This window comes from Labrus bergylta, chromosome 21, assembly GCF_963930695.1.
Source record: "Labrus bergylta chromosome 21, fLabBer1.1, whole genome shotgun sequence".
Classification (NCBI taxonomy): domain Eukaryota; kingdom Metazoa; phylum Chordata; class Actinopteri; order Labriformes; family Labridae; genus Labrus; species Labrus bergylta.
In genome coordinates this window covers 11,506,644-11,527,414 of record NC_089215.1, presented here as the reverse complement: position 1 = coordinate 11,527,414, position 20,771 = coordinate 11,506,644, and the positions used below count along the sequence as shown (strand labels likewise).

The window sequence follows — 20,771 nt, the reverse complement described above, 5'->3', positions numbered from 1 at the left end:
CATTCAGACTTTGTTCAACTTTGCTTCACAACATCCACATTCACACTACTGACCTTACTGAAAGCTTAAAGTTGCATATAATGACTCCCTGAGAATACTGTTTTAAAAAACCTCCATGGACTATAACAAGTGAGTTATTTTGTAATGCAGGAGTTAACACTTTTCAGGCTCTTATGAGAAACTTAATGTTCAAATGTATCTGACGATTGAAGGATTCTCAGAATTCCATCATTATGCTGTTGACTAATCCCAGTCATAGTTCTGTGCGATGCCAGTCATCCTTGTGGCGACACTGGTACAGTTGTCTTTTATAATATTGGTGATGTTTTGTCTGTCTGTATGTGTTTTTATTTTGCTTGTTTTTTATGTCTTCTAATGGACTCCTGAGTCTGGCAATAAAGATGATGATGATGATGATGATGACAGACACACTCCATGTTTGTAGTTCTCATGTCATTAGTTGACTTTCTTACAATTAATCAGTGTTGTTTGCAGTTATTTGGTGTCCTTTCTCATTTTAGTCATGGCCGTCGAGTCGGGTGATGACAATGATCAATGTGCATCTGTGCTGACTGCTACCTTAAATCTCATCCGGATCTTAAACGTGTAAGTGAATACTTAATTTATCAGTCAGTCAAAAGAGAGAAAAGTCTTCGGCCTTGTTTCATCATTTTAATTTTGATATTTTTCATCTTCTCTTTGTTGTATGTCAAAGTCAACTAAATATCTTGAGGGCTTTTTGGTCTTTGGTTTAATAACACAAGGAGAAGACATCACCAAATAATTAACAGATTTACAGAGGATACAATCAACCAAAAATAATGTCATATTAACATTATATTGAATTCACATAAGAGGATTTCAATCTATTTTTGCAAAGGGGGAAAACCTCTTAGATGCATTATACCTATCACATACATTTTATCCACACAAACAAGTCTTAGTGCTGCACCATCTTCTCTACTTGAATTGTTTTTATTTGACAAACCTGACAAGCACATTGTATCTTCTCAAATCTCATTCTCCTGTAAGCTGGTGCAGAGCACACACAGAGGGGTCAGGTTTCAGCCCACTCCTGTAAATCTCCCCTGTCTCATTTGATTCCCACACAATGGCTGTTCAATTATTCAAGACGACTCTGTGCAGCGCATGTCGCCACATCCAGGACACGTTCAGGAACTCTACAGGCTCTCCGCCCCGACCAGAAAGCTGCGATACACCGAGGATTTGTAAACAACAGTTGCGCAATCAACAAACAGGAATGACAAGAGCTTATTAAAGTGCATCGCATCCGACAGGAGACACCGGGAGTGGATCTTTTAAAATCCCAAAGTGAGATATTGAGCATGGTGAAAAGGATTCCATTTTGCATGACCTTTGTTTGCTCTTTAAGGAAGCTTACCTCAGCAAGATCTGCACCCCCTAAATTCATTTAAATATACCCTCTTTTATAGACTCTTAATGTTACTATACCATCCATTATTGAACATTTCTAAGGAGGTGAAACCTTCTCACATTTCTTGCACAACTATTTCAGCACTCAAACAACTATAGGCTTACAAATCCCTTAAGGATCACATGTTTGTAGTGTTTAAACATACATTCATCAGTGTTTGACTTTACCTGTTGGTGTATTTGGAAGTATAAAGCATTTTAAACTGAACTTTATTATTAGCAGTAAAGCTTTTCTGCTGATTTAGGCATCGTGTTATCAGGGTTTTTATAACTATGATAGTGCATTTTTTTAGCTGTGTGTACTTCAGTTCATAGAACAAATAAAAACAATAAGAGACTCAAGGGTCTTTTCATAGATTATACTTTATATACAATATGTCATGCACACACACACACACACACACACACACACACACAATACACATAGTTTTAAGTGATCAACACAGATGGATGACTGTTTAATCACAGTGTTATACATTAAAAAAGAAGTTGTAAAAAATGTAAGATGAGAAGATGTTTGGCTGCTGGTACGATGAATTTGCTTCCCAGCTCATGTTATATACTTGTTGTAGTTTTGGAGGGTGTAGGTTGCCACGGTATCCAACAACCAACCACGTGTTACAACTGCAGCTCGTCTGGAGAGACCTGTTGAACAGACACGAAAGTTTTTTTTTTTTAAATATAGCTGCCAATGGGTCAAATGTTACAATCAATATTAATCACTGAATTTCAACAGTCATGATTAATTACTGTATTTGAACAGTTAATCGTAATTAATCAGTTCAAAGTTCATTGCTATTAATTGCATGTTTGAAATTCCATTATTTTGCATTTCAAAATATTTTTTAGGCTTTTCTTTTGAATTTTTGTCCTGTCTTGTCATTTTTCATCCATTTCTTTTGCCAATTCAAGATTTTGATTTTTTTTTTTATTTCACTATAAAAGTTCCACTTTAAAATAGGGATGTGGGCAATTAGCCGACCAAACGATTACACAACAACATCTTTGCTGGTCGGTTAAACTAATTATTAAAACTTTAATAATTCAGGTCCTCAAGGATGGTTGTTGTGTCTAAGCTGTAACGCAGCTATCCACCACTAGCTGGGGCAGTAGCTGGATGTAAACTAGGATACTGGACGAATGGCATCTGGTAGCATGGGGCAATTTAATGTGAAAATTGAAATGGAGATAAAGTTGTGTGTGGGCTGTGTCAGGTTAAAAAGGCAGACAACTACTTTACTGGAGTAACTCTGAAACAGCACAGGAATGAGGATTAATACCAAAGGCTGGCAGTAATAGCTATGCTAACATTAGCAACAATCAGCAAACCAATTTGTCATTGTTTAGCCGCTGACTCTGTGATCCCATGTGTGTCTTTGTTAACCACTCGACTGGATAAACAAATTGTGCTCATTTTGATTGTTTTCTTAACAGTAGATTGGTTGCCAAGTCTGATTTTAAATTGCTTTTAAACAACAGGGAAATTAGTCAATAGGAACATCCCTACTTTATCACCTACAAACCAGATTTTGAAGCTGGTGAAGCTTGACGTTCTTCCAGCCCACTAACCACATCAAATCCCATCCAAAGTAACAGGAAGATACAACGTTAAGAGCTTTAAGTTCCAAACCAGGTGCACAAACATTTTATTTCATTTTCATTCAAACAAACAAACAAACAAACAAACAGATCTTGGCCTATCAGTAGAATTCACAGAAATCAGCATAGTGCGCTAAGGTTAAAACCCAAACCAACATGTCCACAATATTTCTTACACAAGCTAGAGAGTGCACAAAAAAGTCACACGTTTCGATTTCATCAGAAAACAGTTGAAAGAGAAACAGAGCTGTGTGTGATTTCAATCAATGGTTCAGAAGAAAATGATAAGGGCGGCTAGAGAAGGAGGGAGGGGGTGACGGGCTTCTCGATTACCTGTGCCGAAGGACGTGGAAAAGCTTCATTAAATATGTAGCAGTGCAAATTGGGATGCCAGGAGGAGGTTGGAGGAGGGGGTGAGACTCAGAGCCACTTTCTCTCGCTTTGTTTCAAACTGTCAGCTATCCTTGTGGCTACGGCAGCCTCTTCTTTCTGTGGCCAACGTGTTCTGACATTTCCCCCTCGCTCTACTTTGACATTTTCTCTCGGCCATTTCTCCGCTGCAACACTTCTTTCACACTCGTTTTCTCTGCGAGTCACTCCCCTTCTCCGCTCATGCTGAGGTACCTGTCTGATTTTGGCTGGCAGCATCTGCCATTTCACTGCTGTGTCACTTCCCAATTGGTCCTCAGAAGAACAAACGCATTCAAATCTGAGAACTCATGGAAAGACATGTGCAGAGACACATGCACACCAGACAGAATATCTATGCTTGTGGGGACCGTGTATTCATGTATGGTTTATTTATAAAAGAAGTCTGAACTTAAACAATGCATCAACCAGTTAGAGTAAAATGATTCATTACTTTATTAAAAAAAAGGACGTCACTGATATTAGCTTGTGGATAAAGTGAAGATATTTTGAGGTTACAGAATTGATTTTTATGATATTGAATTGAAGTAGTCTCTAAGAATGAATCATCTTAACACTAGCCTGGAGCTTCACCTTTTAATAGCTTAACCAATTTCAAACTATCAAAAAAATTGTGCTGCTTTGGCTAATGATTGTTAGCCTCAGGCCTTGTGTCCACCTAGCGTTTTTTTCTGAGCGCCAGTGTGGTTGCAGCAGCAGGCGGCTGCCCGAAGAAAAAGCGCAGCATCCAGCCTTTTTGTGTAGTTCCTCCGAGGGTTTTGAGTTGAAAATATTTCTACTTTTCAGAAGTGTATTGTTGACGTCACCTGCGCTCCCCCCCCCCCCAAATGTATGATATTCCTCGTATTTTTGTCTACCACGGATCGTGTCTTGTACCCACATCCCCATTGCTCAATGTCTGCTTGGGTAAATACGATCCCAAATAAAAAAAACATACAGTTCAAAGCGTCAGAGCAGTGTCTGGCATACAGGATATCATCAACAGACTGTTGTCATGGAAACAGGACGAACGTTCATAGTTTTTCTTCTCAGTGCACAAACCTCCATCATGCAAGCGCTCCTGAGCGCACACTCTGTGCTTTTCTGCCCGTGCCAGACTCAAACCTCGGGTGAAACCTTTCATGAAGTGAGCAATCAGCCTCTGCTGCTCCTGTCACTCTCATCTCTATATTTATAAACTCTGTATGAGCTCGTTTGTGTGTGTGTGTGTGTGTGTGTGTGTGTGTGTGTGTGTGTGTGTGTGTGTGTGTGTGTGTGTGTGTGTGTGTGTGTGTGTGTGTGTGTGTGTGTGTGTGTGTTAACATAGAAGCAGTTGAATTTGATATTGTACGTTCAGACAAGACTCACTGCTGTATGAAGATGACGACGAGTCTGATCCAGGCTGCACAATGATCATCTGATGAGACCTCTGTGCAACAAAAAGGTGAAAATGATGGATTAATTAACGTTACAAGTGTAGCTGTACGACATACTTTATGCTTATATCTAGCACGGCCTGTCAGATGATATTTTCCTATAATCTCTTGGCTGAAACTTGGTGGTTAATGGGTTTTAGTTACCTTGTTTGTGATTGGAATAGGGGGATTTGTGCTGCTTTTTTTCAATGTCTATAACTGTAACCGGGGGATACAAATCTAACTATGAATAGAAGTTATTTGTTCAATTTCCTTCTAATCACAGTAATGACGCGGACTTGATTTACAAATCCGGAGTCCACCTAGACTGAGACAGAGACAAGGCCGAGTAAAAAGATAGATACAAGTCCGAGACCTTCAAAAAGTAGTCTCTAGACCGGTCTTGAGACCAAGACACCGATTTCAAGTACAACTAAACTAGTCTGACAGATCACAGGCAGACCAGGATTGCCAAGTCCATGACTTTGTATCATTGGTGGGCTAAACCCTATCATGAGAAAGAGTTTCATGAGAAGGACTCTCTGTTTTTTTTAATTTCTCACTTCCAAACTCTTTAAATACCACCAATCTCTTCAAGCATGACACATAAATGACACTTTTACGACTTTTCATGTTGGAGAGGCTCGATTCTCTTACCTGTTTACTGTCGAGCTGAAGAGGATCTTTGACCACAGCTGCTCCACAGAGCTCCACCATCCACTCCATTTCATCTGCAACACACACATGCACATGATGGTTGGCATTGAGTGGTGACCGTCTCTTCTCCACTTTCATCCCTTTAACCCGAGGGAATACGTGGCAGCAGACTCGTTTTATACGCAGACTTCCTTTTGATCGTTCGGATGGAAAACAGGTCAATAAACAAGTCCAGTCACATCAATATGTCCATTTTACTCCATCAGTCAGCACATGTTTAACTCGGTTTGGAGTAAATGTGTTCATAGTTGTGTCTCATTTCATATCAGACACGCTACACACCTTAACATTTTCTCAAATCAGCATCTTCCCTCGCCATGAACACGAGAACTCTGGAGTCAGGAAAACCTCAATCCTCTCGCGGTATTTTCTGTGCAACTCCAAAACCTCATCAATTTATATACAACAATGTGAGCAATTCAATGATGGATGAATCGTGTTGGGCTGAAGAAAAACAGACTCCATCCTAATGTTTATGCCACGTAAGAAAAAAAAAAAGTCTTTAAAATTCCTCACGCTAAGCTAGCAGATGTCGAGCCATTAGCAAAGCTTCATCGATCGAGCGGGCAGCGGGAGGATGCTGCTGCAGGAGCACTTTTAAGAGCTCCAGGAAGAAGGAAACCGAAGACTGCTGCCTCGAGGGTTTTCAAGCGATGGCTCCCATGAGACCTTCACACATGATCTATACGTCTAGTCATTCATGAAGGATAAAGTAATGAAGAATTTTGCATAAAGGGCAACTTTTAAATTTCTACTTTAGTCTTTTGCAGTTTAAATATCAGGACTGAGTCAGTGCAGAAGCTATAGGACCAGAGATCTAGATCAGCTGATATCATCAGTATCAATGCGAGCCTATCACAGATATGTTGGTATCAGCTCATGTACCCTGATGCTTTTTAAAGAAAAGGTAATGTATGAGAAAAGGCTCAAGGTGATTTTGAAACTTGATCCAAAAGGCAACTGGACTTGGTTGAAGATCTTGCAGATGTTCCACCTCTCCTCTGAGAGGCTTCTTCAGTTCTAAACTAACTGGTGGGCGGAGCTATGAAATGTAAGCCACATTAGCATGTTTAATGATTGAGCTCAAGCTGATTTAGAAACTCTGTAATAATGCAACTTTTCCAGACGGGCATGCTGCAAGTCGATGGTTTATTTAGGAGGTGAAATAAAGTGAGCCAGTTGTTATAGCAAAGGAATCCATACAGTGCGAGTTAAGACCCTAACCAATAGCTTTATTAACGGTTAACAAAATATTTCCACTGATTGTGAAGCGAGACGAGGTGAACGGGTCCACATGGATCAGTGCAGCTCCTGACTGACTCTTTACGTCAGCTCACTGGAGGAGCCTGTTGACTATTTCTTTTCCATTCAACAGTCTCTAAACGTCCCCGTATCCCATACCATGTTCAGTTAAATGTTTCATTCATTTACATGCAGTTTTATAGATTTCTCGACCATTATCATCGCTGTATTCTTCTCTTTTCTCTTTTCCCTCAAAGTAATCACGCTGACGTTAAACGAACAAGGTTTCTTTCCTCAGATGGAAATGATTACACTTAGTCCTCAAGATGCTGTGATTAGAACTGTGTCCCTAGCAATCGTCTGCTCTGCATAGAGATGGTTTATTCTTCTTAAGCATGATTATTCTGTTAGGCCAATCAGAATCAAGTATTCAATTCAGCTGTATAATGAAAAACTCTGCAGCACATGTGGCAGAGCGTCACCCCTGAGCAGTCAGTGGTAGACACTGCACACCAGCTAGGTAACATGATATGACATGACATGATAGAGGACTCCCTCCACCCCCCCCCCCCCTCCACCCCTTCAATCTGAAGACCTCTGAGAACCCTTTGAAGGTCGACGCACAATCCAAACAGAAAAGCTCCAGAAGGAACTTTCAGTTTGTGGGGATTTTGAACAACCCGTTAGTGAAATGAAGAATGAATGCGAATGCTCCTTAAACACAGCAAATGTAAATTCATGTTACCGTATTTTCCGCACTATAAGGCGCACTTAAAAGCCTTTAATTTTCTCAAAAAACGACAGTGCGCCTTATAATCCGGAGCGCCTTATATATGGATCAATTGGTTAATTGGTTGATCCATACTGGTTGTACACGGCGCTCAGCGACGCTGACTCGGATAATGACGAGAGGGAGCCGGGCATGTTGGATGCCGTACTCGCCCAACTGTTCAATTCGGACACTGAAGAAGAATTCGAGGGATTCGTGGACGGGGAATGAACTGAAAAAGTGAGCTTTACGTGTTATACGTAACTGAACAATGTTGAGTTACGCACTAACGTTTGAATTAGCGGTATCAGACTGTGTTTCTTTTACGTGTTTACAACTGAACAAGGCTGGGAGATATTGTGAATGCACTAATGAATGAACAATTTCGAGAGTTACTATATTGTGAATGCACTAACGTTTGATTTAGTGGTGTCAGACTGTTTCTTTTACTACGTGTTTACTGAATCAGGGAAAAGTTCCCCTCCACGTTTGGGAGAAGAGTGAACAAGGCTGGGAGATATTGTTAATATGCACATTAACGTTTGAACATCGTTACCATGGGAGTGAACGGAGTTGTCAGAACGCTTAATAAAGTTTGACTTTATCTGACTGTTTTGTTGACATTCCCTTTAGCACAGCTCCAACTAGTGGATGCATAACGCAACCCCAGTCAAACGTTTGACTGCAGTATCTTCTATTCTATGCGCCTTATAATCCGGTGCGCCCTATATATGAAAACAGTTCTAAAATAGGCCATTCATTGAAGGTGCGCTTTATAATCCGGTGCGCCTTATAGTGCGGAAAATACGGTATTCAGGTAGTGTTTGAGTCTTGCTAAGAGAGAGAGAGAGAGAGAGAGACAGAGAACAGGGTGAGAGACAGTGAGAGGAAAAATACACAAACTGGCAGCTCATTGGAAGAAACATAACAATATTGTAACGCAACATAAACTCTATCAATATAAATTCTTACTGTATATCCTGGTTTATTGGCCAGTCCTTATTTCAGTCTGTTTAATAAGCAGCTACCTAACGCCACACGAGGATTACATCTGCACTCCAGTTCAAAGATGTAATGTAATGGTTCCAACATACTGGTAAAAAGTGTTTATTCCCCCCCTTTCTTAATAGTTTTTTTTTTTTAACTGTCTCAAAATCTGATATTGATCTTTTTTTGACAACAGCAAGAGCACTTTGGTAATCACTGAAGGTCCATTTCTTCTGTTTTACAAGAAAAAAAATCATCCCAGCTAACTGACACCATAGCAACCGCTGTGCGATATGACAAAACCTCACCAAAAAATGTCTCACACAACTCCTTAATCTGTATTCAATGCACCCACACTCTGGAAACACCTGTCATCGTTCTCTAGTGCTGAAATGACAGGGGTTAAAAAAATAAAAAAAACAGCACAGGTTTCAAGCTGTGTCAGTCAAAACCTCTGTGAAGTGCCCTTCTTTTTTTTTCTTTATTGTTGTTTTCTCTTTTAAATGGACGTCTAACAGAGTCCTGCAGGAAACCGACATCAATAAAAGTGAATAAGTGTTTATTCTGAAAAGTCCTTTTTGATGGAGAAAGCAGAATAGGGCAAACAGCCTGAGAGGAATCGTAGTCGGGTATTTGAAAACATGCGCACACAAAGAAGGAACATTTCTTGTTTTTTTTTGTGTAGTGATCAAAGACAATATCCAAATTTTTTTAATTTCTGTTCAGTGCGACACAAACAAGAAAAACACACATGATAGAAAAATTAAACTGTGGCTGTAGAGGGTGAGAGCTTTATCTTTTTTTCTTTGTAACACTATTCTGAATAAAAACTTCAGAAGAGGAAACTAATAGATTTTTATATTTTGCAAAAGAAATAGAAATACTACATGTTACGTCTCTATTTCACAGAACTCCCCAGACCTCACAGTTGTTTTTTTACAGAGCTCAATAGAGAGTGTAAATTCCCGATGCTCAGATAATTGAAACACATTTAAAAAAAAAAAAAAAAAAAAAAAACAGCTCACTGACTGGTGTCACTGCAGGACGCCTGTGTGCTTATCTTAATGAGATCAATATCTACACTTTAAATGCTGACTTCACTGCATGAACCGGGAACTGATGTCAGGACTTTGCAACACATTAGCAAAGTGTGCTGGAGATCTGGGGAAAATCTGTCCAGTTTAAAAGGATCCTTCATATTTTCATGAATCAAAAAGGAGAACCTCACCTCAAAATATGAGCTGTTTTATTATGTGTAATTTAACTATAAATGTACAAACTTCAACATTCAGTTTATAAAACTTTTACATCTTGGGGCTTAATATGAAGCTACATGCAGGTTCAGGTTAGCTTAGCATTAGGAATCTAAGCCGTCTTCACATGTGCACTCCTGAAAAGATAACTTCATCAGGACTGCTGAAGATAAGCTCTTGACCTGGCTGTTCATATATGCACCTCACACCCTGTCAGACAGGAGGGGGGGTGGAGGGGGGGGGGGGGTCCCCTGAGGTAAGACATGACATAAGAAAACAGACGCGGAAGTAGCGGATCAAGCAACAGAGTCCCCAATATGATTTGCCTGGAATCACACTATCAACAAAAGAGCGGAGGAGAACATCGTGACGAACAGAAAACGGAATGAAACCTTTTAATAACGTGCACTGAGATCACAGCTTACACTTTTTATACCGAGTCCCAGTCCCATTGGCTGGAGGTGAATTCTCCGGAGAATATCCTGCTGCGTTTTCACATCAGCGTTATTGGACTCGCTACGGAAAAAATACTAGGGCGACCTTGGCAGGAGAAACTCCAAGTGAAGTCCGAGCGAAACATTCAGCTGTTTGTGTTCGCACATACAGCTACTCCTGGAAATATTAGATTTTTAGGACATTTCTGGAAGTGTGAAAGCCCTATTAATGTAACTAAATCCACCGACCAGTTTCTCCAAAGAGCACAAACTGAATCGTCATATATTTGTTTCATACATATAAAATGCTGAAATTTTAAGCCTTGTTTTAAGCCCTCCCCCCCATTGCAGTAACACGCCACATTATGAAAGCAAGTAAGTCTTTAAACCAAAACAATCTCTTAAATCACCAAATCTAATCAATTCAAATCTCAGTTTTCAACAGAATCAACATCAAACCTTAAGATTTGTCCGGTTTTGGTTGCGATAATGGAATCATGTCTCTCTTACCAACTTCTCTGTCATAACATTTTCATTAAATCTGATGTGTTTACCTGTGGTCATGTCCGTAAAAGTGCCCTGGATGCAGATCTTGTAGCCGTTCATGAGCAGCTAAAAAAGACGAGAAAAGAAAGAAAAAGGTTCAAATGATTTTATGTGCGATGTTGATCAAAAAGGATGTTCCTTCAGTAGACTTAACCCTCAGAAAATAGTTCAATAATACAGTTCTATGAAACAGCTTTGACAACACAGCACTGTATTGTTCCTGAACTCTTTCACTCTGAAGGGTTACACCGATACGTCACCAAGTACATCTTGCAGTTCATTGCAGGTTCTCCTCACTAAAGTGTGTTAAAAACATCCACAAGCCTCGTGCAAAACAGTAAATTCAGTGATGAGTTGAACAGTAAGAGCAACCACCGAGGTAATAGTCGTCCCGCTTGTAGTGCTCTAAGAAAAACGACCCGCCCTGGCACACAGACACATTGTTTTATTGCACTCAGGGTCAATAACACGGCTTGAAATGGGAATGTAAAGTTCTTTCCTTGAACTGTGGTAACTACCCAAAAGGAAAAGTGCATCTCACCTCACAGTCTCATATAGCGAGGGCGGCTGGATGGAAGTGTTTGGAAGATAAATGTCCAAGCAGCTGGAGAGAGAAATACTAATTTCTCACACCTCCATAACGATCGTTAGCCAGAGGTGCTTGCTGAGATGAAAAAGTGTTTCTGTTACTGATTTTTAATTTAGACAACACCTAATGTCCTTCGGGGGGGGGGGGGGGGGGTATTAAAGTGTGTGATAACGTGCATACACACACACACACTGCCTCTTTGACAGATTTCTTGTGCATCAACATTCAGGTGACAGAGTCCTGGCTCCTCATTTTTAACCTCCGAGTCTGTTTGTCAGAGCAGAGCAGATGACGGAGAGCGAGTACGAACGGGACAATCTGTCTGCCTCCATCGGAGTGCTGTGAATGTGTTGAAGCCGTTTAAAGGAGCCTGAAATGACAGACTAATTCAATTAGCAGAGCTCCTTCAAAAGGCAGGGATACAGCCGACATGACATCCAGCCATTTCTAATTTTCCCCATCAGTGGGAACAGAACTGGAGCTGCTGGCCTTACACCAGGAGCGAACTTACAATTAGCTTTTTCTTTTTTTTCTTTTTTTTTTTACAACATGGCCTGAGCTAAGAAGAGGATGAGAGGATGGTGCAATAGGAAGAAATAGGTATATGTGCTGTTCGTTATTGGGGCACTTTATTTGATTTTCTTCACAGAGTAAGACTTCTATTTGGGGTCAGACACTGAACAGGAAGTTAGTGTTGTTATGTATTTCATTTCAGATCTTTTCTTCCACTAAAAGGTTCTATGTTTAGACGATTGTTTCTGGATCTTTTTATAATTTAAAGCTCCTGTGAGGAGTATTTGACTCCTATTTATTCAGATGGTTGTTTTCAGAAACATGAGTATGAAAACATTCACATAAAACAGAATTACACTTACAAAATCATCCCTAGACTAATGTCTGTTAAGTTTTTAGACCCTTTTGTTGTTTGTTTATGATTAATCTTGACATTCATGCTATAAAAGAAGGTTAGAATAATCTGACAGAATGGACTAATATTTAACAGTCAATTAGAAAACAATGTCAAGCAAACAGCTTGAATTCACTTCAAAACATTAGAAAAAGAAGAGCTTCTTCAGTAAATGTATGGCTCGGTTTTTATTCTTTAAAAAGGGAATGATCTTAGTTTGGGGATTGACAAGGAAAAGTATAATTGTGTTTCTCTGTGTATGACTCTGGACAGAAACCTGATGTATCATTAAGCCTCACAATACGATCTGTCTTTTAATGGCTATAACTTCAATGTCTCTTTCATTTAAGGACTTTGGTTTTTTAGCACTGTATAACGTTTCTAAGGCAATGAGTTTAAAAATACTGCTCTTATATACTCCCATCGTATTCAGCAGCTTGCCTTGCCAAGCAACAATTTCTCTTCTCTCATTGAGCTCTTGCTCGCTGCATGACGGATGAACGGAACATGAACTCTTAATGCACCTGATCGTGTTTACCTGCCCACAGACACAGACGGTCACAAGCTAGAACATAAAACTTTAACGCTTCAGATTCATATTTATACAAATAAATGTGAAAATGAAGAATTGATGTCACAGTGATCAGTACTAAAAAGTCAGTACTTGATGGACTAAAGTTAACCAGACTTAAGGCTATGTACCTTTTTTTCCCTCCATCAGCCAGCAGGGTAATTAATGAGTGCAACATTCTCCGCTATTGACAGAAATAAATGGATTTTTACTCCGTGGTAAGCATTCATTTTTGATTTTTCTGCAGTTGAGAATTAGTCAGGGTTGATTTGTTTCTGAACTTTAACTTTCATTCATGCTGATTTAGTTGGTATTCCTTAAAAAATACTTCAGGAAACAAAATTAATTCTGTTCTGTTATTTTCCATAATTTATTTAAATGTATCTCAGACATGTTTGAAAAAGTTAAAAGGTAAAATATTACAGCTTTAATTAAACTTCATGTACCTCCCACCCCTTCTTTGTTGTGTTGATGTGTCTCTTCGTGTGTTAACGGTGTAAATAATGTCAAACTAGAAGTCAAAACCCTTTAAGTTGCATGCAGGTGAAAGAAAAGAGCCTCTTTGATTTTGGTTTTTAACTTTTATATTGCCGCTTTGATATTTGGTCCCACCCTTAATAGATACTGTAGATGTTAGATACAGTGTGGAGGAGACTCACATTATTGTTGTCAGTGGTACGAGCTCTCATGGGGCCCTGGTGGTTCGGCCCGTTCACGACGTCACCTCTGACTTCATAGACGCTCTGTCAGCAAACAAAGCAAACGACTTCAGTATCTGTACATTAAGCAGAAGAGCATTAATCCCAAAGGTATGCAACTGTGGATGCTATTTACTTTTAAATCATTGAAGCAATTATTTACTGTAATCTAATTTATTTCCGAGGGCCTAAAAATGCTCTCATGAGTACACAGAGCATCCTTCAGTCTGACAGTTTATTATTATTGTATGGCTTCCTTCTCTACATACACGATACGATGCTTCTAAATGCTAATAACTAACCTGAGAAAAAGTTTTAGAATGAATAGAGATATTAAACAAAATCTGGAGAGGGATTATACTTTGCACAGCTCAGAACAAGTTGCAGGGATTACTCAAGCAAATGGATGTCAAATAATTGATGAGTTATCACAGCGAACCACATGGAGAGATTCATCATGCAGCCTTAATTCAACATGGAGACACACAGAGTGAAGACAACAGGCGAGCGTACCTCGTCTAAGAGTTTCTTTTGCTTGAAGCACTCTGAAATCCCTGCAGAGAGGAACAAGAGCTCATGAGCTTATTGTCAGAAACACATACCCTCTTCTGCCGGGGAGAGTATTATGTAACACTGCTTTTATTCCAGACCATGCCTCCACTTCATGCCGTTCTGTGTTTAGACTTAGTGTTGTATGGGAGTCAGGAGGACTTACACTGGAAGCTCACAACCCACTTCCTGCCTGCGATGCCGAGGAAGTACTTCAGTGTGCGCTCGCAAACCAGTTGTTCGTCTGGAGGAGAAAGGAAGGAGTGTGAAAAGATGTTGAATAGTACGAGAATGCATGTAAAGCTTTTAATTAAAGTGAATTAGACAAAGAAGAATGGCTTCACTTAACGACTATTTTCCATGAATGTAAATAAAGTTTACTGTCAGGAGAACAAACTTGAGTTTATCCTTGTTTAGAATGTTTATAAAAAAAAGTGTCGTTATCTAGTGAGCAGATAGAACCAGACTGTGATCCGGACAGTATGAATGTAATACTTCATAAAAAGCTGTTCATAAGGTTGTAACTTCTGCTCACTCTTCCCAGAAATTACTTTTTTACTATGCTGTCATTTCTAGTTACAGTTAAACCACTTGTGTAAATCTTGCTCATAATACTGTCAAAAAAAAAAAGAGTTATGTGATGTTCCACACTGACGACCTTTACAGTTAATCTGGAAACCAGAGGAAACTGTAACATCCTGTTTCATCCGCTCTGGCAGGTAAGTCTGGTCCTCCTGAAACCTTCAGACAGATTTTAAACGCAGCAAGAGCACATCTAATAGTGACCAGGTTTTAACATGAGCCCCTTTCACACATGCACTTCACTCTGGGAAATAAAATAAGAAAAAATCTAGTAGTGAGCTGCATGTGTGAACTTAAACATGGAACTGTTGTAAAACCAATGAGATCTTCACGGAACAGTTCAGCTGCTTCCTACTCTGACTGCCAGTACGTTCTTTTGTTTATACTGTGATTATGTCCAATGACATGTAGCAGTGATATAAAGACTCTGTTGCTTCATCAGCCATCTTGGATATGTTGTAGGCATTCCAATGTTGGTGCTTTCACACATGCACAAAACTTTTGAAAACTGCCCAAAATTTTCGGGGTGAGCTGCATGTGTGAACCCAAACAGCCACATTTTTTACTCCCACTTTACTCAGAATTATTCTTCAAATTCACTGCAAGTGAGTGGTCGGGTGAAGGTGTTGTTTCTTTAATGCGGCCAACAAAGGACCATAAACTGCATGCCCGATGCTATCTCTGTGCACGTTATGAAACTGCCTCATAATGATTTGAAATATATGTAGCAATGATATTATTGGACCAAGGGCATAAATTATCCTCATAGCATCAGACTCTGCTGCTTCTTCCACCACAGCAGCGTTTTTTGTTTTTTTTTACATCATGCACTTCCTCCTAAAACTCCCCCTCCCGTCTGACAGGGATATTCTCCTGCTGTGAGGTGCATGTGTGAACAAGCTAGTGAAGAGGATATCAGGGGCAGCCTGCCTGAAATATTTTATAGAAAATGCATATGTGAAAGCGACTTTTCTTGCAAACAATGACAATCTCTCACTGTGAGGGACATGTGTAAAAGAGCAACTCTGGGAAAGTGCATGTGTGAAAAGGGCTATTTTCATGAGCAATAAAGATGACTGTCCAACTAGGAAACATAGAGAATCTGCTTATGAGTCAGTATTTAAAAAAGAACAACTCAATTAAGTTACGGCAAACCTACAGTTCAAGTTTAATGAGTTACAAATAAAATCCCTAAAATTGGATGTTGGAACTCAAAACCCAGCCTCATATATAGACTACGGCTAACTTGATTGTTGCTTTCAGTGGCATCTTGGTCTGTGCTGTTGACACTCCCTGGTCATGGGAAATGTACTGAGATTCCTTGACATTGAAAGAAATATTTGCTGGCATCCACAAGTACAAACGAACCATTAAAATACCCAGCGGATAAGAAGTTGTATGTTAACATATAGTCCATCATTTTTAAACATAATTCTAGACTGTCTGAAATGATCACAGACTGTGAGGAGCTTCACAGACATAAATCACAGTTGATCACTGGGGTTATTCTTCCCTCAGGAAATACACTCGTTATCATTGATTTGTATTCCAGGCAAGAGTCAAGTGCACTGTATCGATATTTCTTTATTTGAAATGATTTTTTTCTTTCTGCTCACGGTAAGAAAGTGAAAACTCCTGCTCCTCTCCAACCCCTCACCACAAAGATCAACAGGCGCAATGTTCCTGTTTTTTTTTTTAAGTTACCCAGCAAACAGCTGCTCAATAAATTTAAAACAAGTCCTAAACAGTGAGTTAATATGGTGCTTTGGAGACAGCGAGCTCTGAAATTAAAAATAATCTATCAGAGAGGGTAATTAGCACCGAGCAGACGATTGGAGGAGAGCGCGAGTGGGTGAGAGAGAAACAAAGAGCTTATCTCTGAGGAGCGCTTTTACAAAGACGCACAAAACAAGCTGGAACTTCATGTTCAAAGAACAATGTACTTCTTGAAATTTAAATGTTCCTGCTGAAGAAAATATTTAAAAACAGGACCTCAAAAGACCTTAAGTGGAATATTTAAAAGCCGATTTAATTGTCATATATCAAACATGAATTAAAAACCTGTTGGATGGATGAACACTAATACTGACCTGTGTGCATGACGATGTGAGTCACCTCTGGTGTTACCTGGGAAACCACGAGGGCACCAACTCTCTTGGCAAACTTTTTCACCATTATCTGTCGGAGGCAACTTTTGATTGGTTAATTTACCCAAGCATGCAAAGCTCTTAAAAGAAACAAAAACACATTTATTGAGTTGATTCAAACCTGCTCGTTGGAGCTCAACCCAGACGACACCAGAACCATCGCGGCTTTACTCCTTTCTCTCGGAGGAGTGCTGTTCTCTTTGTCTTCTGACGGAGACACGTTGTTCTTTAATGTTTTGGTCGCTGAACTTGTAATAGGAGTGTTGGAAGCTCCAGTGCCTTTAACACTCGGCAGTGTGTGTGTGGAGGGCTGCACTGCTGAACAGAGAGAGGAGACAAAATAAATGAAAATACGATCCTGATTCTTCTCAGAGAAAAAGTAAATTTCTAGTTATCTGTTACACAAAGTAATACTTTCAATGTTTGTGTCCATCCATATTAAAATTTTGACTTCAACTTTTTAAGGATGTATGTTTTGTGCAACAGCGTCATGGCTGTCCTCACTGCAGCAGCCGTGAGTTTCTAACATGGCCGATAGTATAAGCTGGCTGCTAAATTGGTCGGGCCCCCTAAGGGACAACATATTGTATCATACTGTATCGTATCAGTAACTAGCATAGTCTCCAATGTGCACCTGACCAACAAAATATCGCTGGCTGTATATGTGTATGTGGCAAATTTGAAGTGAATGGTATGGAATCAAAAGCTTGTCATAAAAGAAAAAGTTTGCTTAATAGAAAGGTTGTTAAAATGTTTCTTTTCTGCTTTGTTCTTCTAAAAGACACTGTCAGTTCCTGACACTGTGTCAGTAGTCTCACCAGTCTCTACAGTGCTGCTGTGCTCTGACACTTCGGGCTTGATCACAACTTTGTCACCAGATGATCTTGTTGTGGGCTCTGGTTCTGCTTCAAGATGACTTTTCCTGCAAATAGAGGCAGTTAGTGTGAGGACATCCTGTATTGTTTTGAAAGGATAGAATTTATGGATTTTGCAGTGTTTGCATTTGCAGGTGCATCATTGCTTTAAAGTACAAACAGCTGAATAATAACTTTCATTTCAATTTTGTTCAAGCTGGAGATAAAGAATGATGGATCAAATCATATCAAAACATTCCTGGGAGCAGATTGGACGTTACTCTCTTAATAGAATAGAACAGACACTATAATACACATATAGAGACAAAGAAGCATACTAGAGAGGACTGATGAGTCTCCAGCTCCTTTTTAAAAAAAATCACACTCACAGAGTCTCACTATCAGGGCTCCTACTGCAGGAACATGTGCTCAAGACTGAGAACTTCTACAGATTACAAAAGGACGACAAGCAGTGCAACAACAATGTCTGCATCTCTTCCAGTTTAACTGAACTACTTAAATACAGTTAAATACCTCCATATCACCTCACACCCATCATCCCCCCACCACTCCTCCTGGTCACACACACACATCTCTCATCCATCTGTATTATTGTATTATAGTATGTTCATATTCTTTAAATTATCTGTAAACTTGTATAACATGCTCACTGCATCTTAATCTGTATATTATAATCCTAAGAACACACTTATTTACTTATTTTGTAGCATTACATATTTATAGCATTTATTTATATTTATTGCATCCCATTAATCCAGCCATCCAGATTTACCTAATAATTCACTTTTTTTTTGTCCACATCTGTAAATTTTGCAATTACTGTACATAGCACAGAATTACTGTACATAGCACAGACTCTTGCACTTTCTGCTTATTTGCACTTCTGGTGAGATGCCAAACCTCATTTCGTTACTCTATACTTGTATATGTGTAATGACAATAAAGTTGAATCTCATCTCATCTCATCTCACATGCACGGCACGCCTCTCTAAAATCTGATTTCAGGTCACCTCAGTGCAGAGGTGAGAAGGTCATTCGAAAGTATGAATCAAAGCTTGTCACCTGCACGGCAAGATGTCTGCTTTAAGTATTCTCGGGTTTCGCAAACCGAGAGAGATATATAATCTCACTGAAGCAAAAAAAAAAAAAGTCCTCTTAAAAGTCAAATGTATCCATAAAACTATTGATGTCTGAAGTCTCCAATCTATATATTCTACATGGGTATATTTTAACGTGTGGGTTCTTCTTCTGTTTAACTCAAAAGTATGTGGTTAGTAAAGTTGTGTTCTCTGAATCAAAACAGTTTTCACTTTGATTCAAGTCACTGATGCAGCCATACAGGCAACAAGACACTGGATTAGTTTATCTGTACGTGCGTCATGATGAACATCTTCAGCTGAGCAGCAGCCATTCAAACTTTAACAATTGTTATCGCAAACTAGAATGTGCCCCTTATGGTTGAATTGCAGCTGTGGCTGGAATAGGGAAACTTATTGAAAATGAAAATAATTGGGAGAAAAATACAGAACACTAAAATAAACAAAGAAACAGCACAAGCTGAGGCTAACATTAAACAGGAGAGTTTGCAAACACAATTATTTACAAAGGGACTTAACACCAGAGAACGTCTCTCACTCTCTCTCTCCACAAAATGAAAGGCAAAGTGAGAGGAGATTATCCACTCATCATTTCAAATTAGTACAAAAACAAACTATAATGGGGCGCCAGAAAGCCTGGCAGTTAAGTTGCGCGGCCCGTGTACAGAGAAGGGCCAGACCGGTGCAGGATATTTGGGGCGGATGCCGATATTAGGGAGACGGGAAAAAAAACCTGATACCGATCTATCAGCCGATATCTTTCTGAGATCTGTAGAGATAAATAGATTTTTAAATTTACACATGTATTGCTTTGATCCCTCAAACAAAGTTATCACTTGTGGGAAAGATACAGTATAAAGAGCTGAATAATTCAACTGTGTAATTAACTGTGCATGTACATGCATCACCGCTTCACACTCTGGAGAGTGATGATGTTTGTTGTAATCCACATAGCGCCCTCTGCTGGTGACAGACAACTGCTAGTGTAATACAATGAAACTCGGATTAAATGCTATTTGACTGGTTAATAAATCTCGTACTATCGGCGCATATCTGCGATAAAATTAGCCGATACCGATAGTCACTGGGTTTTTATTTATTTTATTTTAAGCTGGCCAATATATCAGTCGGGCCTTTAGTACACCCATAAACCTCACTGTTCAGCTCTTTGCTGAATGTCATCCCCCACTCTCTCCTCCCAACATTTACTGTCTCTCTTCAGCTTTCCTATCCAATAAAGGGAAAAAAAAAATGTCCAATTGTTTTTTCAAACAAACAAAACTAACTAAAAGCAGGTATTTCTCTGGGCTTTGCTGAGATAAAGTATTCAACATCACGAGGTCTGGAATGGACGTGACCTTAACCTTTGATTCATCTGATCAGGTGACTTCTGAGACATTTTTAAAGAGACATAATCAAAACATGCTGGAGAAGAACTAAACCACTGAAGACACAAAACTGTCAGTGCACTATGCTATTTTGTTAAGTGTGAAGATGTTTTACCAAAAGTCATTATCGAGCATTAACTTGATCTCAAATTAATCAAGTCTTTTATTTCCAATGGACTACAAGACAGTTAATACTCATTTGCAGGTGATTTTATTTCCTTTGTTGTGTTTTGGGTAAATTTCCAGACAACTGGCAGAGGGCCTACACCTAAACAACCAGCATTGATGTAATAAAGGCTCATTGAAAACTGTTGTCAGCGCTAACTTCTTCCTCCAACTTCTCCCTTTCCCTCATGGAGCATATCCTTTTTTTTTTTTTAATTTGGAACTTGTCTAACTAAGACCCTCTGTGCTTTCATCTGTCATCTATTTCCATTTGTTCCCTCTCTCTTGCCTGAAGGAGTGCACTTAGTTCCCTGCAAGGCGAGAGGTTGGGGGGGTGGAGCAGTCAAGCAGGAGAGATAAATGACTGTGGCAACACAA

The 20,771-nt window shown here is 39.4% G+C and overlaps 1 protein-coding gene across 2 annotated transcripts in view; it reads right to left on the bottom strand.

Annotated features, from left to right (window-relative positions):
• Positions 1-658: 658 nt before the first annotated feature.
• LOC109996865 (BRCA1 DNA repair associated) overlaps positions 659-20,771 on the bottom strand; it is a 28,849-nt gene continuing 8,736 nt past the window's right edge. The window contains exons 12-21 of one of the 2 annotated variants that reach the window (XM_020651187.3): positions 17,687-17,790; positions 16,990-17,186; positions 16,812-16,899; positions 14,306-14,383; positions 14,104-14,144; positions 13,552-13,635; positions 10,834-10,891; positions 5,535-5,608; positions 4,831-4,891; positions 659-2,100 (exon numbers count right to left, since the gene is read on the bottom strand). In XM_020651187.3, coding sequence (XP_020506843.2) covers positions 2,006-2,100; positions 4,831-4,891; positions 5,535-5,608; positions 10,834-10,891; positions 13,552-13,635; positions 14,104-14,144; positions 14,306-14,383; positions 16,812-16,899; positions 16,990-17,186; positions 17,687-17,790 — 880 coding nt within the window. In that variant the 3' untranslated portion in view covers positions 659-2,005. The remainder of the gene's footprint in view (positions 2,101-4,830; positions 4,892-5,534; positions 5,609-10,833; positions 10,892-13,551; positions 13,636-14,103; positions 14,145-14,305; positions 14,384-16,811; positions 16,900-16,989; positions 17,187-17,686; positions 17,791-20,771) is intronic. The other variant, XM_065949910.1, reaches the window with a different exon arrangement.